Source organism: Cricetulus griseus (assembly GCF_003668045.3).
Source record: "Cricetulus griseus strain 17A/GY chromosome 1 unlocalized genomic scaffold, alternate assembly CriGri-PICRH-1.0 chr1_1, whole genome shotgun sequence".
NCBI classification, from domain to species: domain Eukaryota; kingdom Metazoa; phylum Chordata; class Mammalia; order Rodentia; family Cricetidae; genus Cricetulus; species Cricetulus griseus.
In genome coordinates, this window is record NW_023276807.1 from 75229055 (window position 1) to 75247839 (window position 18785).

General features: G+C 45.9%; 1 protein-coding gene across 2 annotated transcripts in view; it reads left to right on the forward strand.

Annotated features, from left to right (window-relative positions):
- Bmerb1 (bMERB domain containing 1) overlaps window positions 1–18785 on the forward strand; it is a 105251-nt gene that overhangs the window by 57564 nt on the left and 28902 nt on the right. For both annotated transcript variants that reach the window (XM_035453495.1, XM_027387914.1), the window contains exon 3: window positions 10416–10539. In XM_035453495.1, coding sequence (XP_035309386.1) covers window positions 10416–10539 — 124 coding nt within the window. The remainder of the gene's footprint in view (window positions 1–10415; window positions 10540–18785) is intronic.

Here is an 18785-nt window from a genome sequence, read left to right on the forward strand (position 1 = left end):
CTGGGTCAAAAGACAAATTGTGGATGTTGCACCATACAGAGTATGCTTTCTCTTGGGCCCCAACTTCATCCTCCTTCTCAAGTCAGGCCTCAGGGATAAAGCAGCCAGAAGTTTCAAAATTAAAACCAGTTACTTCACTTCCTTGGGAAAGAATGATTCATTAAAAAGCAACTCGTTCCTTGCTTCTCATTCTGCTAACATTAGAGAGGAGCCTCTGAGCCCACCATGCAACAGGACACTTGGGGACTGAAATGAGCTCCTTCCTCACACAGATGTCTGACAACAACCAACAGTAGGCTGCCACCAGGGCTTTTGTGATTGGACTTAGATCTCTGTTCTCTGGTATATAAGACTCTTTCTTGGGTCAAGGTCAGGAAGGTGTTCCTGTGGAGATGTGAGTTTAGGGACTGACGTTTAATTGGGTTGCTGCATTTATTCCTAGAGAAGATGATGGGCTTGGGCTGGAGAGGTGGTTGCTGCTCTTGCTGAGGATGGGAGTTCAGTTCCAGCATCCATGTTGAGTGGCTCACAATTACCTGTAACTCCAGCCACAGGGAATTCACTGCCCTTTTATGGCCTTCATGGGCATCCACACATATGTGTACATACTCACACATGTACAGCTTTAAATTTTTTAAATGTTTTTAAAAACATTTTATTTAAATGTGGTAAAACAATTGTCTAGCATATGTGAGTCCGTGTGCTCCCCACTCCCTAGCACCAAAACAAATACTAGCTACAAACATTTCCAAACACACACACACACACACACACACACACACACACACACACACACACAAGACAACAACAAACAGAATCCATGTTAAAAAAAATATTAAGTAAGTGTGTGGAGGTTGCAGCTTGACCAGCTGGCCCTGTTGCTTTGGGCCTGTGTTGCAGTGACATGTCCTGGTTTTAAAGAAAAAAAAATTAATGTGATTTCTATGCAGGGTTGTGGTAGCTCTTTGGTCTAGCATGAAGGCTTTCTAATCAAGTCTAGATTGGAGTTCCAGCCCTGGCACTCACTGGCAAATCACTTGTGACCTCTATAGTTCTTTTAGATTAAACTAGAAAGAGATGATTCTGATGAAGGCACCAACTTCCCAGAGTATTGAGGAAAGCAAAGAGCCTTCATCCCACACACCAGGTATGGAATGTGAAAGTGGCAGCAAGGTGCAAGAGATGCCTGGCCACCTGTGCCTACAGCATACATTAAGGGACATTTCTTTTGTCACTAGCTATTTTATTCTCCTATCCCGTATTCATGGACGTTTCAAACTGGGAGTGATGCATATTTGTCATCTCACCTCCAGGGAGGCTGAGACTGGAGGACCAAGAGTTTGAGGCCAGCCTAGACAAATAGCAGTTTCTAGATTGCTAGTTCTCACCCACTGCCACCTCGTTGCTGGGTGGGCATGGATTCCTGAGCATCTGCATTCTCAAGATAAAAGGCTGGACCTGTTGGCCCAGCCCAGTCATGCCTGGCACTCAGCTCTTGTTTGCTGCTGCTGCTGCTCATGCGGCCTGCGTGTTCCTGGGGTGGCATTCGGGGATTTAAAAAGATGGATTTAGCTGCTTCTTCCCCCAGAAGTGACTCAGCTCCTGGAAGTACTTTGACAGCAATGGCAATTGGAGCCCTGGGGATTTCTGTGTCTTAATGCTTTGTGCTCATCCCCCAGCAAGCAGGCTCAGCTGGGAAACACAGCCATCTTCACCAGCCAGGCTGGAAGCTTCCTCTGTATCCTCTCGTGATTTGCTTTCTTTGCAAGTCCAGTTGTTGGCAGCTGACAGAGAAATATCAGAAGGGAGTGTTATGTTTTTGAAGAAAAAGAGAAAGGCGGCTCAAGATGAGAAATATTAACCAGTTTATTATAAGGGCCCAATAGAGTATGGAGACTAAAGGGAGAAGAGGAACAGGGGTAATGGCTGACCGCCATGGCTGGTCACCATAGAGAGACAGAGAGAGCACATAGGGGGAGAAGAGAGAGCAAAGCAGAGAGAGAGTAAAGAGAGCGAGCATCAGGAAAGTTGGGACTTTTAAAGGGAAGATTGCGCATGCGCACTGAGGTTCCACGCATGCCCAGAGTCCTCAGCAGACCGTAATGTGTGGCGGGTGACGTAGTACATTTTCCTGTGCATGCCCTGACTGTTGTCATGGGGCAGGGTCTGTCTCTTAAAGAGATATTGCCGAGCAGTATTAAAGCCTGAACCTTTCAGGGAGTGTAGAAACCATCATGTGAGACTCTCATTTATCTACTTCCTCTGTCTGCCTTGCTGAGGTTTGAAGTCTACCTCATACAACTGGACATGGCCTTTAACCCAGTTTATCCTAATCCTTGGGGGTGTCCTTTTAACAACCTTTCCATGCAATTGATGTCTTGCACCCTAAGAATGGCAGAGCTTATTTGGGCTCACAGTGATGGGGAGAGCGCGGAGGCAGGAGTGGGAAACAAATTGTGGGAAACATTGCATCTACAATTAGGAAGAAGGAGATAAATGCTAGTGCTCATGTCCTCCTTTTAATTCAGTCTGGGACCACAGCCCACAGTGACAGCCACATTTGTGATGGATCTTCTTACCTCTGTTAACCTCTAGATTGTCCCGCACATGCATGCCCAAAGGCTTGTTTCCTGGGTGGTTGCAGAGCCAGGCAAGCTGACAATAACCATCTAACCATCACAGTCACCATCCCCACTAGCCTGGGGATGGCCATTTTGCATTTTCCAGAGGCAATACATGAATATACAAATGGGTTGTCTCCTCCAGTTTAGAACATTGGCATAGATTTTATGCTCAAATCATCCCTAGTCCAAAAGCCCAGAATCCAGAAAGTTCTGGAAGGTCTTCCGATCTTCTGGGATCTTTGCAGATGATTATGGATTACGAATGCTCGGTCTGTGCTGTTTTCTTTATTGATATAATGATTGTGGGAACCTGTCTTTGGGCCTTCAGTTGGAACCAGACGACTTGCCTGGTTTGTACCTGAGGGAAGGGGTGTGGATTGAGGAAAGGCAGATACAGACATAAAGAAGAAGACAGAGACACAGGATAGAGTCAGGAGGGCAATCTAGTGAATACTGAACACCCCAAGTTTATTCTTCAACATTCTTTTTTTTTCTTCCATTCATTTATTTAGCTCATAAATAAAGTCATGCACAATTATGATACACAATACAGTATGTTCACAATGTCATGGCTAAATTAAACCAATTAACATATTATATCACACATATTCATCATTTTTGTTTTGAGAACACTTAAAGTATACTATCTCACAACTTTTAAAATATAGCATATTGTTATCAACCATATCCCAACTGAAAGGAGGGGCAGGCCGTTGGCAGAAGACTTCTATTATCATGTATAAGGAGCAAACAGACTTTCTTCCCTTAATCCTCCAAGCATTTAGTAACCACACCTGTTATCTGGCCTTGAAGGTCACGAGTAAACACACCTGAGCCCAAGTCTGTTGTTATATAGATAAGACCAAAGCTGAAACATCCTTTAGTAGCCAAGCCTTAGACCTTTAGGTCTTTTGACTTATTGAGGACAGTTTTGAACTCTCTGACCTTGAGGCAAGATGAAGGGGAGCCATTTTATGGGCCCCTACAAATGAAGGTGGTTCTTTCCAAGTAGGAATGTGGTTCTTAAATGAATAGAATTGATCCCAAGGGTTTTGGAGTAGGACACATCTGTCTGTCTGTCTGTCTGTCTGTCTGTCTGTCTGTCTATCACTGGGGATCAAATCAAAGGCCCTATGCATGCAGGATAAGTGCTCTACCACTGAGCTACATCCCCAGCCCATAGACCTCAGCCTCATCTCCTCTTTTTCTGAGCCTCAACTTCTCTGTAAAATGGGATAACAGTTCTGACATCCCAGGGCTATTTGAAAATCAAGTAAGGTCACAAGGATCCTGGTATGTGATATCAAACGGTCCATCTGAAGGGACCAGACCCTCACCCAGCCCCCTGCCTTGGCAGCCATGACAGGCTACAGACAAGACCCAGCAAGATGGAGGCTCAGCAACATGTGCTGAGCTTCAACCTTGTCCCAGTCACTAGGAAGCCAGATATCCTCCATGTGGCAAGGAACCAATCAGAAGTTAGCTGGTGGGCTCTGGGTGTGCTTTATGAGAACGATGGAATGCAGAGCATAGCAAGAGCCCTGGGAGGGCTTTTAGGCCATAGCAACCATTCCTTCAGGTGCCGTTGACCAACCAATACAGGACAGGACGACCAAGCCCGGAAGTGCACCAATCCTGAGACTTTAGCGGACCCCCAGACACTCCCCTTTTCTACCCCAATAAATTCCCTGCCCCATGGTCCCTCTGGGTCCTTCTCCTTCCACCCTCTGTGTTGGATGGATGAAGGACCTGAATTAATACAGTTAACTCGTTAATTAACTACTCTTTGCTTTTGCATCGGATAGGGTCTCTTGGTGATTTGGGGGTTCAGAATTTGGGCACAACATATCAATTTTAGTTGTTGATGTTGTTGTTGAATATGACAGTTCATCTTCTGTGTCAAACTCAGTGGATTTGGAATCACCTAAGAGACACACTTGTGGATGTGTCTGTGAGTGAGTTTCTCGAGACGTTTAACTGAAGAGGGAAGAGCCACCCTGAACACTGGCAGAACCATTCATGGGTTGGGATCCCAAACCCGTGTATCTGAGCATCCACATTCACCAGTCTCTGCTTTCTGACTGTAGAATGGTATATCCAGCGTCCTCATCCCCCACCATGCTTTTTCCACGATGGACTGTATCTACTTCTTTTTTTAAAAAAATACATAATTTATTTTGTGTGCATTGGTGCAATAGTGTCAGATCCCCTGGAACTGGAGTTACAGACAGTTGTGAGCTGCCATGTGGGAGCTGGGAATTGAATCTGGATCCTCTGGAAGAGCAACCGGTGCTCTTAACCACTGAGCCATCTCTCCAGCCCCCATGTATCCCTTTTCAAACCTCAAGCCCCAAACCTTCTCCCCTTAGGTTGTTTTTGTCAGTTATTTTGTCACAGTGGCAAGAAAATGCTAATACATGGAATAAACCTGGTTTTTAAAACTATTTATTTATTGTGAGGGTGGTGATGCCCACATGCCACAGCACATGTTTCTCCACATCAGAGGACAGCTTGCAGGAGTCAGTTCTCTCTTTTCATCATCAGGCTTGGTGGCAAGCACCTTTACCCACTGAGCAATCTTGCCAGAGCCCAAGTTTCTAGTGGGGTCACTATAATGTTCTTGGTTTAAAGTTTAAGAACTGCCTGGTATGTTGCAATTCTCGGCATTCGTGCTCTAAAAAGCAGGTTGGCTAACTCAATAGTGCCATAAAACACAGGAGGGTTCTATTGTGCCATGATTCAAAGGACACGCTCACAAGCACAGACATATGTGACCTGCACCAAGAAATTGTCTAGTGTGAGTAAGATATGACTCATGGTTTGGGGAGAAAGGGCCCCAGGAGCTGAGTCTGTTTGAATTCCATCTTCCCAATGTTTTGGTGCTGTAATATATGAGATGCTGGGCAAGCTACTTTTACCTCATTGTGTAGCGACAAATGTGTTTGAACTTCTGACCCTCCTATTTCTGCCTGCTCACTTCTAGGATTAGAGGCATACATCACCAACCCAGTGTATGCTGTGTTGGGGCTGGAACACAGGGCTTTGTGCATGCTAAGAAAGCACACTCTACTAACGGAGCCACATGCTCAGCCCATCACTTGTCTTTTCTAATTCCAGAGTCGTCGTTAGGGATTAGATGAGATAAGACATAGAACCTGCAGCACGGCATCCCTGTTTTGCAAAGGATGAAAATTATTCATCAGGGAAAGGACGTTTGACATCATGTAGTTGATGATTTAGAGCAAATTTACTAACATGGGCCCCTAGTTGGCTCTTGGAAGGCTCCATTTCCCCCTACCCCCACCTCCAGTCTCTTGGATGCTTTCTGAGACACCTGCTGCCTCCCGGCCTCGCTACTGATGGTTTCTGAGTGAGTGGTATCCCGACCCTCCTAGCATGGGGTGAGGGCAAAAGGTGGCACGTCTAGCAAATACAGTGATCATTCAAAGCATCCTAAGACCACATGTGGGGCACAGCATACCTGTGCAAAGTCATTCCTCATGACTGCCAGTGTGGAGGACTCCATAACTATCTGGTCACAGAGCTGCTGAGGCAAAGTGATTGACAGACTGCCCAAAGTCCTACAGGAAGTGGAATGCAGACCTGGAGCTCCAGCCCATGCCATCAGATTCCAGAGAGTCCCATTCATGCCACATCCCATCACCCTTCAAACACTGGGTATCCAGAGTCAGCAAAGTTGCATACAGTAATGGTCAGCCAATATGAATGGTATATGTGTATGTTGCATGTTAGTACATGCATACACATGGAACCCAGAGGTTGACATTAGGTGTCTTCATCTTTTGCTCTCTATCTTTCTTTTTTGTTTTGAGACTGGGTCTTTGCCTGAACATGGAAATTATTGATTCAGTTGGGCTGGTGGGCAAGCTCCAGGAATTTGCCTGTTTTCCCATGCCTCTCATTCCCAGTGCTGGTGTTCAGGATGTCAGTTATCATGAGCCACTATGGCAGAAACATAGGTGAACGTGTTTGTGCCTTTCCACAATGTCACAATTTATCAAATAACAATAAATTCACACAGTTTATAAGTTTCAACAGCAGCAATTTATCATATGATCCACCTGTCTTGGTAGCCTGGCTGAGGTAAATGCAGGTTCTTCTATTCCAATATTAATTATTGATATTAATTCTCAGATAACACAGAACACAAGTAAATATATCTATGTATCTATATGCACACGCGCTGCAAAATGAGTACACGTTAAAGAGGCTGCAGCAGAGTTCAAGAGGTTTCAGAAATGGGCTAAGAAGGAGTCTGTGTGTGTATCAATAAGACAATGAACTGGGTGGGGCTGCTGCTGGAGCTACTGATGACATTAGAGAGCCAAGCTACCGAGTTCAGCTACGAGGTAAAAGACCAAACCAGATATGGAGCGGGAAACAGGTCCAGGTCCAGATGGGCAAATAGGTGGGCTGGCAGGCAGCTGGTGAGGCTTCATCAACAGTGGGAGCAATTGAGGAGTTCTTGCCCTTGACCCACACACCAAGTATGAGATGACAGGTTGCTGTGGCACCATGCCATCCCTTGTTGTGTGTATTACTCTATGTGACCCATGCAAGGGAGCTATGCCTTTTCTTGGTCCAACGTGTCTCCTAAGTTCTTGAGCCCTGTTTCCTGATAGGATTTTAATATAGCCTCGTGCTTCTACAGCCTCATTTCAGCCCTATAAAATGACAGGGATAAGTCATTCATCAGTCTGTGCTAGGCAGATGCTGTCATTTCTGGATCCACCCAAAGGCAGTCATCTTTTCCCCTCCAAATGGAGACAAAAGCTGTTTGTAAAATGGAGCATCCCAGGGCAAGGCATGGCCTGGAAGACCACTGCTTGATCCAGCATGGAGTAAGTTAGAGCAGGGCACAGCTGGGTCTTAGCGCTTGACACACCCACATGGTGCATGGCAGGTACATTGCCAACGGATCCATGTCCCGCCCAGCTCATCCTTTCTCCTCTCTTGAGCAGAGCCTTATTACACCAGGGGCATCTTGGTGTGATACCTGGGTCAATGGGACCCAGACTACAACCGTGGGGTGTCTGCGTGGGGGACTGAAGCACAACTATGTGGCCCTGAGCAGACCTTTGTCCAGCCCATAATGCTGGAAAGTGTCCTACAGATTCTTATACACAACATCACTCCACCCCAGCCTCAGGCAGTGGTGTGCAAGAAATCAGCACTTACATCTTAAAATAAGCTGCCAGCACCACCCATGAAGGCCTTAGCGTATTGCACCTTCACCCCATTTCCTCTGGAAATGTCGCCAGAAGGGCCCTTCGTGTGCAGAGGGTTGGCTTTGGGGGTGGTCACTGGGGGTGTGGGGGTACGTAAATTCCTTTAAACTGGGAAACAACTTTGTAATACAGTCACAAATGGAAGTGACTCAGGCTTTCACACCACTGCAGAGGAACAGCTGAGGACAGGAAGTACACATGATATGGGCTAAGTGAGAAGAGAGAGATCAAGTTATTGGGACACATCAAATCAGCTCTACAGAGCAGTGAATGTATGGATGTGTGTTTAATGGTTTAAACACACACACACACACACACACACACACACACACACACACACACACATATATATATATAGTAACATTTCTAGCTACTAACATTTTGGTAGCTCTTTATTTGTCTTTTTAAGTGTGATTGAGGCTGGAAGGTTGGCTCAAAACCAATTAAGAGTATGCACTGTTCTTGCAGAGGACCAGAGTTCGGTTCACATCAGGTGGCTCACAGACTGTGGCTCCAGCTGCAGAATTTGGTACCCCTCTGGCCACATGTAGGTAATTTTATACCGAGGTCAGATGTGGAATTTCCCCCTTGGGTGTGGTGCTCAGAAAGTTTGGATTTTAGATTTCAGATTTCTGACTTTGAATTAGAGATTCTTAACCTTTGTCACCCTAATATGACATTACATGAACTACCATAGGGAGTGATGAATATGGTGGCACAGGCCTGTCACCCAGCATGTGGAAGGTAGATGAAGGATGATGGGAGTTCAAGGTCATCCTCAGCTACATAGGGGATTCAAGGTCAACCTAGGGTACATGAATCCTGATCTCCAAAAGAAACAAACCCAAATCTTGTGTCTTTGTCAATCTTTTTCTGAATGTGATAAATAATACAGTTAATTTATGTGTGTGGGTGTTTCACTTGCGTATGTATCTGTGCACCGTGTGTGCCAGTGCCAGTGGAGACTGAAAGAGGGCATCAGATCCCCTGGGACTGGAGTGATAGAGAATTGTGAGTGCTGGGAATCAAGCCTGGGTCCTCTGGAAAAGCAGCTAGTGCTTTCAACTGCTGAGCCATCTCCCTATCCCCAATATAGTTACTTATATACTATATTGTTCTTACATATGGTAATGTGTATAACTCTGACCCTAGTGGACTGGAAGAGGGCTAGGGCAGAATTCAGTAGCCCAGTGCTCACCCACAAGGTCCCAGTACTCACCCACAAGGCCCCAGTGCTCACCACAAGATCCTATATTTGATTCTTAGCACTGAAAGTTTAGAGAGCGAGAGAGAGAGAGAGAGAGAGAGAGAGAGAGAGAGAGAGAGAGAATGATAAAGAAAAAGCCTGGAGGGATGTCCATTAAAAGGTGATGGGCAGTGTGGTTATGGATAGTATTTTATTATGTCTTTATTTATTTATTCAGAGTGGGGATAGGGCACATGTGTGCCACAGTGTATGTGGAGGTCAGAGGACACCTTGGAGGGAGTTGGTTCTTTTCTTCCATCTTGTATGTTTTGAGGCTTCAATTCAGGCTATCAGTCTTGGCAGCAAGAGCCTTTACTCCCTCACTGGCCCTAGATTTTTTTCGTGTGTGTGTGTGTGTGTATGTGTGTGTGTGTGTGTGTGTGTGTGTGTGTGTGTGTGTGTGTGTGTGTGTGTGTGTTTCTACCAGCATTCTTTAAATTTCCCACAACAAAGCACTCTTACTTTGTATTAGTACTACTGGAATTACTTATTGACACCCTAAAATAATTAAAGCAGAGTTTTCTTCTGTCTAGAATCATCCTTTGTCTTTGAGGCTTGGGCAAGCAAAATGGCCATGGTCAAAGGCAAAATAAGGGGCCGAGAACAGGCAGATACAGACGATGCCTTGGGCAAGCTTACATGAGCCTACTGAGCTCTGCAGACATCCTACCGGGCTCCACACACGTCTTAGCTCACTTTCTGCTAATATGGTAGAATACCCAGGTTGATTCTGGTGAAGGCCAGGAAGTTGAGGTGTGGGTGACGTCTCCTGGTGCAGCATAATGCAGATAGCATCAGAGCAGCGGGTGCATGCAGGAGTGAGCTAGGAAAATGGACACGCCTTATTGCAAGGTACTTTCAGCCCTGTGAGAGAAGGAGTACCTGGACCATCTCAAATCATGTACCACAGGCCCCACTGTCTCTCCACCCATTATGCTGGGGACCAAGCCTCAGCACAAGTCACTTTTATCATAGTGTTTGGGTTTCCTGGATTTGGAAGATTCCTTCTCTCACACGCACTGTCAGCCCAGTTCACGTCTCTGCCCCTGTGGTGTGTTATGGCTGCTGGGGCATGGCTGCTCCCTAGAGCAGTAGCACAGTTTCCCCTGTAGGAATTCTTGTTTTTCAGAGAGACAGGATCTCACTGTGTGTCCCAGATGGAACTCAAACTCATAACCCTCCTGCCTCTGTCTCCCTGGTAGTTGGGAGGAGGAAACACCCTCTCTTATGCCTGGTGGGAATTTTTGAAAGCCCTCGTGGCATTAGAGTCCTGACACCAGTTTCCTGTTCACACAGGCCAGCTGGACATCATCTCTATGGCTGAGACCAGCATGATGCCAGAGGAGATCGAGCTGGAGATGGCGAAAATCCAGCGTCTCCGTGAAGTCCTGGTCCGTCGAGAGTCAGAACTCAGGTTCATGTGAGTCGGGAAGCAAGGCGGGGGTGTGGAGGATAGAGACAGTCTGGAAGACGTGGGGTGACTGAGCATCATGTCCTGGCTTCAAGTCCTTACTGGCACCAAGAAAACCCCTCATGGATGCCATATGCTCAAAGAATTAAACTCAGTTTTCTTCCTTCCTTCCTCCCTCCCTCCCTCCTTTCTTTCTTTTCCTTTCTTGGTTATGGTTGTGGTGTTTGTTTGTTTGTTTGTTTGTTTGTTTTGATGGTTTTCTGTGTAGCCCTGGCTGTCCTGGAACTTACTATGTAGACCAGGCTGGACTCAAACTTAGAGATCTGCCTGCCTCTCCCTCCTGAGTACTGGGATCAAAGGTGTTGCCACCATGCCTTGCTTAAACTCAGTTTTCTTAATTAAAAAAGATTTTAAGGAAAGAAAATAGAAAACCAACAAATTATAAAAATACATCCTGGTTTCTTTGGTGAGGGGAGATAGGATTGGGTCACCATGGAAGATAGTCAAGGTACAGGTGGCATCTACAGTCTTCTCTTTCTGGAAATCACAGGGTTCCTGGGAGCCTTAAGAAATTTGTCTTTAGGGCTGGGCAGTGATGACACACACCTCTAATCCCAGCACTCAGGAGGCAGAGATAGGTGGATTTCTGAGTTTGAAGCTAGCCTAGTCTACAGAGCAAGTTCCAGGACAGTCAGAGCTACACAGAGAAACTCTGTCTCAAAAACAGAAAGAAAAAAAAAGAAGGAAAAGAAAGAACATTTTCTTTATGCTATTTTAAGTGGGAAATACCAGAAACTGGTTATTTATGGCATTTCTCAAAAGCTCTGCTCTCTGGCCTGTCATGTGATTGGTGCATTTTGTTGTATTGAGAAAAGCTTTTAGCTTCCCATCTCCTTGGAGCTAAGCTGGGCTCGCTTACCAACTCACAAGTGTACATTAGAGTGTTAACAATATGGGGGGAGGGTTCTATGAAAGCTACAACCCTGATAAAACTATGAAGGTTTGTGTACACACAAGTGTACATATACAATCAGTGTGTGTGTGTGTGTGTGTGTGTGTGTGTGTGTGTGTGTGTGTGTGTGTAAAGGCAGGTTCTTATTTTGAGCCAGGAGAAATAGAAAGCTGGTTTGCTGAGGGAACCAGCCACAGCATTCCAGGGAAATTGCACTATTGAGGTGACTAGTCTGTGAATGTACAGCCTCTTGCTCATTCTAAGGAGATGTGGTATGATGTTTGGAGTAATTTTTTAATTATGTAAAACACATATAAAGTATATGCTTTGTACAAATATTAATTTTATATGCAAAAATGAATCTTAGGTTCTCACTATAATTTTGAAACATGGGTATTGTCATTTACTATTTCTTATTTTGTTTTGTTGTGTGATAGTGTCTCCCTGTGTATCCCAGGCTGGCCTCTCAAGTGCTGCGTACTGACATGCAGCAAGCACCATGTTAGACAAGGTACTGGGTTGAGTTCAGGCTAGCCTGCTTCCCAAGCCACAGCTGCCGCCCTCATGTGAGCTGAAGAGGCAAAGCTGGACCATCCAGGCAGGTGACTCTGTGGGCTTTGGTGCCCTAAGTGCACCAAAACAGCACTTCCAAACACCAGGGTCTGCAAGCAGAAGGTGCCGCCAACTTTCCTGGCTTTGTGAGGGGTCTCTATAACCAATGGGAGCATACAGTGGCTCCTAAACTTGAAGATGCTTATACCCAAATGAACTCAGTTCCATCAAGCAAGAGCTGTGCTTGTGTGTGCACTGCAGAGTTCCCTGGTCCATACAAGCAGTGGGCTAGTACTAGTCAGATTCCTAAGCAAGCATCCTGCTCAGGCTACTGGACATGGAATGCATGGGAACTCTAAAAAGACAGTAAGTGCAGTTAGATCCATGTCCTTCTGAAATAGAAAACAAAACAAAACAGAGGTATCCGGGCTAGACGGACATCTCAGCTGTCTGTCAGCTCAGTCCCACACTTTCCCTGAAGTAGAATTGGGGAACATCACCCTCCAGACAGGCCACACCATCATTCCTTCCTTTGGTGATTTTTTTTTCCCAGCCCTGCCTGGTCAGCCTGGTGTGTGATTATCCCATTTGACAAGAAGAGACCAAGGTTCAGGAGGTAAAGGAGCTGCCCTAGGCCTCCCAGCTGGGAAACAGGGAGTTAGATTCCGTGCCCAGTTCCCCCTTCAAGCCTATGCTCTCAATGTAACATTCTGTATCATCTCCCACTCCGTAAAATGGAGAGCACCCTGACTGCAGCCACTCATTCTATTCTGCATGTGCTGGAGTGTGGCTTAAACAGAGCGATGGGTGCTTCGTGGGCATGACTCTGCTGATGTGACCTTTGGAGACAGGAAGGTTTCAGAGCATTCCCAGTTTACAGATAAGAAACGAAACTTAAGGGTTCAGAAACAAGACCCCACGCCACCTAAGCATTAAAAATAAGACAAAGAGCACAAAGCTGCTTTGGAGGATTGATGACCTCTCTCTCTCTCTCTCTCTCTCTCTCTCTCTCTCTCTCTCTCTCTCTCTCCAAGTCGGGGTTTCTTTCTTTGTATACCTTTTGATCCTGTCCCGGAAATCATTCTGTAGACCAGGCTGGCCTCAAACTCAGACTCACAGAGATCCAGCTGCCTCTGCCTCCTGAGTACTGGGATTAAAGGCGTGTGCCACCACCACCCAGCCTCACCCATCTCTCTTAATGTAGCATCTCCAGCATCCTGAGCAGTGCTGGTTACTTAGGCCAATTAATATTTCTCAAATATTCAATAAATTACCTTTCTCAATCTTAGCCATTATATCCCCCGGAGCCTTCTTATTCTCTGTGTGCTTCTCTCTCTCTCTCTCTCTCTCTCTCTCTCTCTCTCTCTCTCTCTCTCTCTCTCTCTCTCTCTCTCTCTCTCTACTCCCTCTCTCTCATTCATGCGCACAAGATCTCTTGGTCTAGAGAAAGAGGAAGAGGAAGAGGAAGACAGTGTTACACTCTGTACCCTGTTGAGCATTTTCAGGCTCATGGCAAAAGCCCTGCCTGATTTGAACCTAGCAGCCTTTGGCAGAGCCAGTGGCAGTCATGGCCACAAGGAGACTGGTTCTGTCACACCTGCTCTGAGACAATCATGTAAGCCCACAGCCACTGTGGGGCCACCCCTCCCTCAGTTTCTTTCTTAGTGTATTGCTTCTCTGCCTTCTGGGATGCACAGCTTATCCCTGTCTTTCTCCTGCCTGAATGCTGAATAGTATGAGAGGGAAATTTACTCATTCCCTGAGCTCTGGTGAGAACTCACGAGCTTCTCCTAGTACTTGAGCCCAAGAGAAGGCAGCTACCAGCTACTGTTTCCTATGCTAGGCGGCTTTCTGTTACGAGCACAAACACCTGAGATAATGGATTCATAAACAGAGAGGGTTCTCTGGGATCATTGTTTCAGGTCTGTGATCAGTTGGCCTCATTTCTGTGAGCCTCGAAGAAGCAGAATTCCCTGGAAAGGAAGGAAGAAGAGATGAAATCCCAAAACCTTCTGTAAAAGAATACTGCCCCCCATGGCTTAACTTCCTCTCACTGCCTTCTAGCAGCACCATTCTGAGAGTAGGCCTTTAACATGTCCAGGATACAGATTGATGGTTTGGCACTTGCAGATTCTAAGCCCCAAGTTAGTTTAGCCAGCCCACTACAAACTGCCATGGGGACCTCTGTAATGGTTCATTTTGATTGATTGATTGATTGATTGCCAACTTGACTAGATTTAGAATTGGCCCAGGGGCACAGCTCTCAGAGTGTCTGAGGGAGTTTCTACAGGGGTTTAACTGAGGAGGGAGACCTGTGCTCAATGTGGGTGGCACCACCTGTTGGGCTGGGAACATGAACTAAATGAAAAAGGAGATAGGAGAAGCCACCTGGGCGGCAACTCATCTCTCTGCTTCCTGACGGTAGATGTGATGTGACTAGCTGTCTCATGTTCCTGCTGCCAAGCCTCCTCCTCTACAATGGGCTGCTCCCACAAACAGTGAGCCCAAGTAAGCCCCTCCACTTTTCTACTGCTTTTTGCCAGCTATTTTCTCCTAACAGGAAAAGTAACTATGACACTCACAATATTGGTATCCTTTTAGTTCCCCTGAGCTCTGGTACATACTAAGTGCTTCCTAACAGGATGTATCAAGATGCCCAGGCCCACACAGTCAAGATATACACCACAGTCAGCCATGGTCAGACACATAGCCTGGTCATCAAGGAATCTCCAGAGGTGTGTGTTTCCCAATCTGAATACCCAGTATGTCTTCTCTGTATCTTTCTTTTGGCTTGCCCTCTAGCTTTGAACCTACAAAATGCCATTTTGAGATCTCTTTGCTGATGTTTGTTGATCTATATGAACTTTTTCTTGAAGAAGTTGGGGAGCTCCTGGGTCTCAGAGAAACACCCCCATAGCAGCCAGAAGGTAGCTGGGGGCTAATGGCTTGGGCTGCCTTCCTCTAGGGTGTTCTTGTCTCTCCCATCCTGTCTGCTGCTACAACCTCAGGCATATTCGCTTTCCCTTCATCCCAGTCAGGGATCGCATCATTAGCTTCTAATAACTCACACAGCCTTTGGCTGCCTGGCTCAGCTCTCTGTCTCGTGTCCCTCCCTGTTCTGCTGCTTATCTGGGTTCCAGAAAATTAAGTACCCTCAGCCTCCAGTGGGGTGGGCCAGTTATCTCTGCTCTCCACCTGCTGGTTAGATTTTCATAAAAGGGATGTGTGGCCCGCTTCTCAGCTTGCTACAGACAGTGGCAGCTTTTAATCAGCCTGGGTCAGAATGGCATCAGGCAAGGAAAATGATCACGTGCAGGGCGTATTTCAGGAGTGGGGTCCGGGGTTCAAATATTTCCCTAGAGCCATTTAGAAGCATAATGTTTGAGGAAGAGCTCAAGTCCTAAGAACCTGGCAGAGATCCCAGGAGGTGCAGCAGATGCAGACACCGTACGTAACAGCCATGCCTGAGGAAGATTCTCTGTGTATTGGTGTGTTGATCTTCATCACAGCTCTTGTGGTGGTTTGAAAGAAAATGGCCCCCAAAGAGAATGATGCTATTAGGAGGTGTGGCTTTGTTGGAGTAGGTGTGGCCTTGTTGGAGGAAGTGTGGGGTCGGGCTTTGAGGTATCTTTTCTCAAGTGTTGCTCAGTGTGACAGTCAGTCAACTTCCTGCTGCCTTCTGGTCAAGATGTAGTCCTCTTAGCTCCAGGACGCCATCTGCCTGCATGCCTCCATGCTTCCTGTCAGGATGATAATGAACTGAAACTCTGAAACTGTAAGCGAACCATCCCAATTAAATGTTTTATTTAGGCATTGCCATGGACATGGTGTCTTTTCACAGCAATAAAAACCCTAAGACAGCTTTGGAGGAAGATGACGTCACATAAGCATTTTATAGATGAGAAACTGAGGCACAGAGAGATCAAGTCATTTACCCAGCCTGGATGGGTTCTGATAAATAGATAATAATATCTATTTATATCTAATATCTAATAATAGATAATAACCTGGGCACTCTGGGGAGTGAGGGTAGGTGGCAGATCAATGTTCTCAATCCTTGAGCTTCTCAAATGGTTTTAGGTCCAGTTTCTATTACCAACTGTGTGGCCTAGAACAAATATTTGCCCTGTTGAAGCCTCAGTTTCTTCATAAGTACAGTGGGACAATGATGTCTCCCTGGGAGTTGCAAGGGAAAAAATGGGCATGACACATGAAAGTAGGCAGCTTTCTCCTTTAATCCTTGTCACTGTGCTCTGGGGGAGGTGGAGTGTGGTGATATTTTGTTTGTAATCTAACAAACAAACTTCAGCTTGCCTGAAGATCAGAGTGCAAAACTAGCCACACTAGCTAGCCATAGAGGCCAGACAGTGGTGGCCACACCTTTAATTCCAGCACTCCGGAGACAGAGCAGATGAATCTATAATAATTCAAGGCCACCCTGAGCTACAGGAAATTGATCCAGTCTAAAAGAGAAACAGAGCTCATACAAAGGGGATCCCAATGGAATAAAGAAGGCATCTTTAACAAATGGTGCTAGCATAACTGGATGTTGGCATGTAGAAGACTGCAGATAGATCCATGTCTATCGCCATGCACAAAACTTAAGTCCAAATGGATCAAATACCGCAACATAAATCCAGCCACCCCGAACTTATTAGAAGAGAAAGTAGGAAATACCCTTGAACGAATTGGTACAGGAGACCGCTTCCTGAAAATTACACCAGTAGCACAGACACTGAGATCCACAATTAATAAATGGGACCTCCTGAAACTGAGAAGTTTCTGTAAGGCAAAGGACACAGTCAACAAGACAAAATGACAATCCACGGATTGGGAAATGATATTCACCAACCCCACATCTGACAGAAGGCTGATTTCCAAAATTTACAAAGAACTCAAGAAGCTAGTCTACAAAATACCAAATAATCCAATTAAAAAGTGGGGTACAGAACTAAATAGACAATTCTCAATAGAGGAATCTAAAATAGCTGAAAGACACATGAGAAAGTGTTCAGCATCCTTAGCCATCAGGGAAATGCAAATCAAAACAACTCTGAGATACCATCTTACACCTGTCAGAATGGCTAAAATAAAAAACACCAATGACAGTTTATGCTGGAGAAGTTGTGGAGAAAGGGGAACACTCCTCCACTGCTGGTGGGAGTGCCAACTCGTACAGCCACTTTGGAAATCTGTATGTCGATTCCTCAGGAAAATGGGAATCAGTCTACCACAAGATCCAGCAATTCCACTCTTAGGCATATACCCAAAAGAAGCACATTCATACAAGGACATCTGTTCAATGATGTTCATAGCAGCATTATTTGTAATAACCAGAACCTGAAAACAACCTAGATGCCCCTCAACTGAAGAATGGATAGAAAAAATGTGGTACATTTATACAATGGAGTACTACTCAGCGGGAAAAGGGGCAATGGAATCTTGAAATTTGCAGGCAAATGGATGGAACTAGAAGAAACCATTCTGAGCAAGGTAATCCAGTTACAAAAAGACAGGCATTGTATGTACTCACTCATATGTGGATTTTAGACATAGAGTAAAGGATTGCCAGCCTACAGCCCAGGCTGCCGGAGAGGCTGGTAAACAAGGAGGACCCTAAGAGAGATATACATGGTCCCCCGGAGAAGGGGAAAGGGACAAGATCTCATGAGCAAATTGGGAGCATGGGGGGAGGAGGGAAAGAACTAGGAGAATGAGACGGGGAGAGGAGGAGGGGTGATGAAGACATGATGAGACAGGGAGGTTGAGTTGGGGGAAGAACAGAAGAGAGCAAGATAAGAGATACTATAATAGAGGGAGACATTATAGGTTCAAAGAGGAATCAGGCACTAGGGAAATGTCTGGAGAGCTACAAAGATGACACCAGCTAACAATCTAAGCAACAGAGGAGAGGCTACCTTAAATGCCCTCCCCTGATGAGATTGATGACTAATTCACTTGCCATTGTATAGCCCTCATCCAGCAGCTGGTGGAAAAAGAAGCAGACACCCACAGCTAAACCTTGAACTGAACTGAAATCCAGATGCAGAGGAGGAGGACTGATGAGCAAATGAGTCCAGACCAGGCTGGTAAAACCCACAGAAACAGTTGACCTGAACAAGGGAAAGCTCTTGGTCCCCAAACTGATAGCTGGGAAACCAGCATGGGACTGATCCAGACCCCCTGAATGTGGGTGTCAATGAGGAGACCTTGGAAATCTATGGGGCCTCTTGTAGTGGATCAGTACTTATCCCTAGTATAGGAATGGACTTTAGGAGCCCATCCCACATGGAGGGATACTCCCTGAGCCTAGACACAAGGGGGTTGGCCTAGGCCCTATCCCAAAGAATATAACAGACTTTGAAGGCCCCCCTATGGAAGGCCTCACCCTTCCTGGGGAGCAGAAAGGGTATGGGATGGGTAGGGAATTAGTGGGGGGCGGGCAGGGGATGGGGAAGGAAAGGGACATGGGATTGACATGTAAAATAATTTTCTTTCTAATAAAAAAGAAAGAAAAAGAAAAATGTGATCCCAGCACTTGGGATCTCACACTTTTAATCCCAGCACCATAGAGGAATATAAAGTGGGAGGAGACAGAGCTCAGGGAGTCTGAGGTTTGGTGGAGACAGATGCAGTCTAAGGTTGGTGGATCACCCCTTTGGTCTGAGCATTGGTAGAGGTGAGAACTTTCTAAGTGGATGGCCACTTTGCTTCTCTGATCTTCAGGCAAGCTTTATTTGTTATATCACAA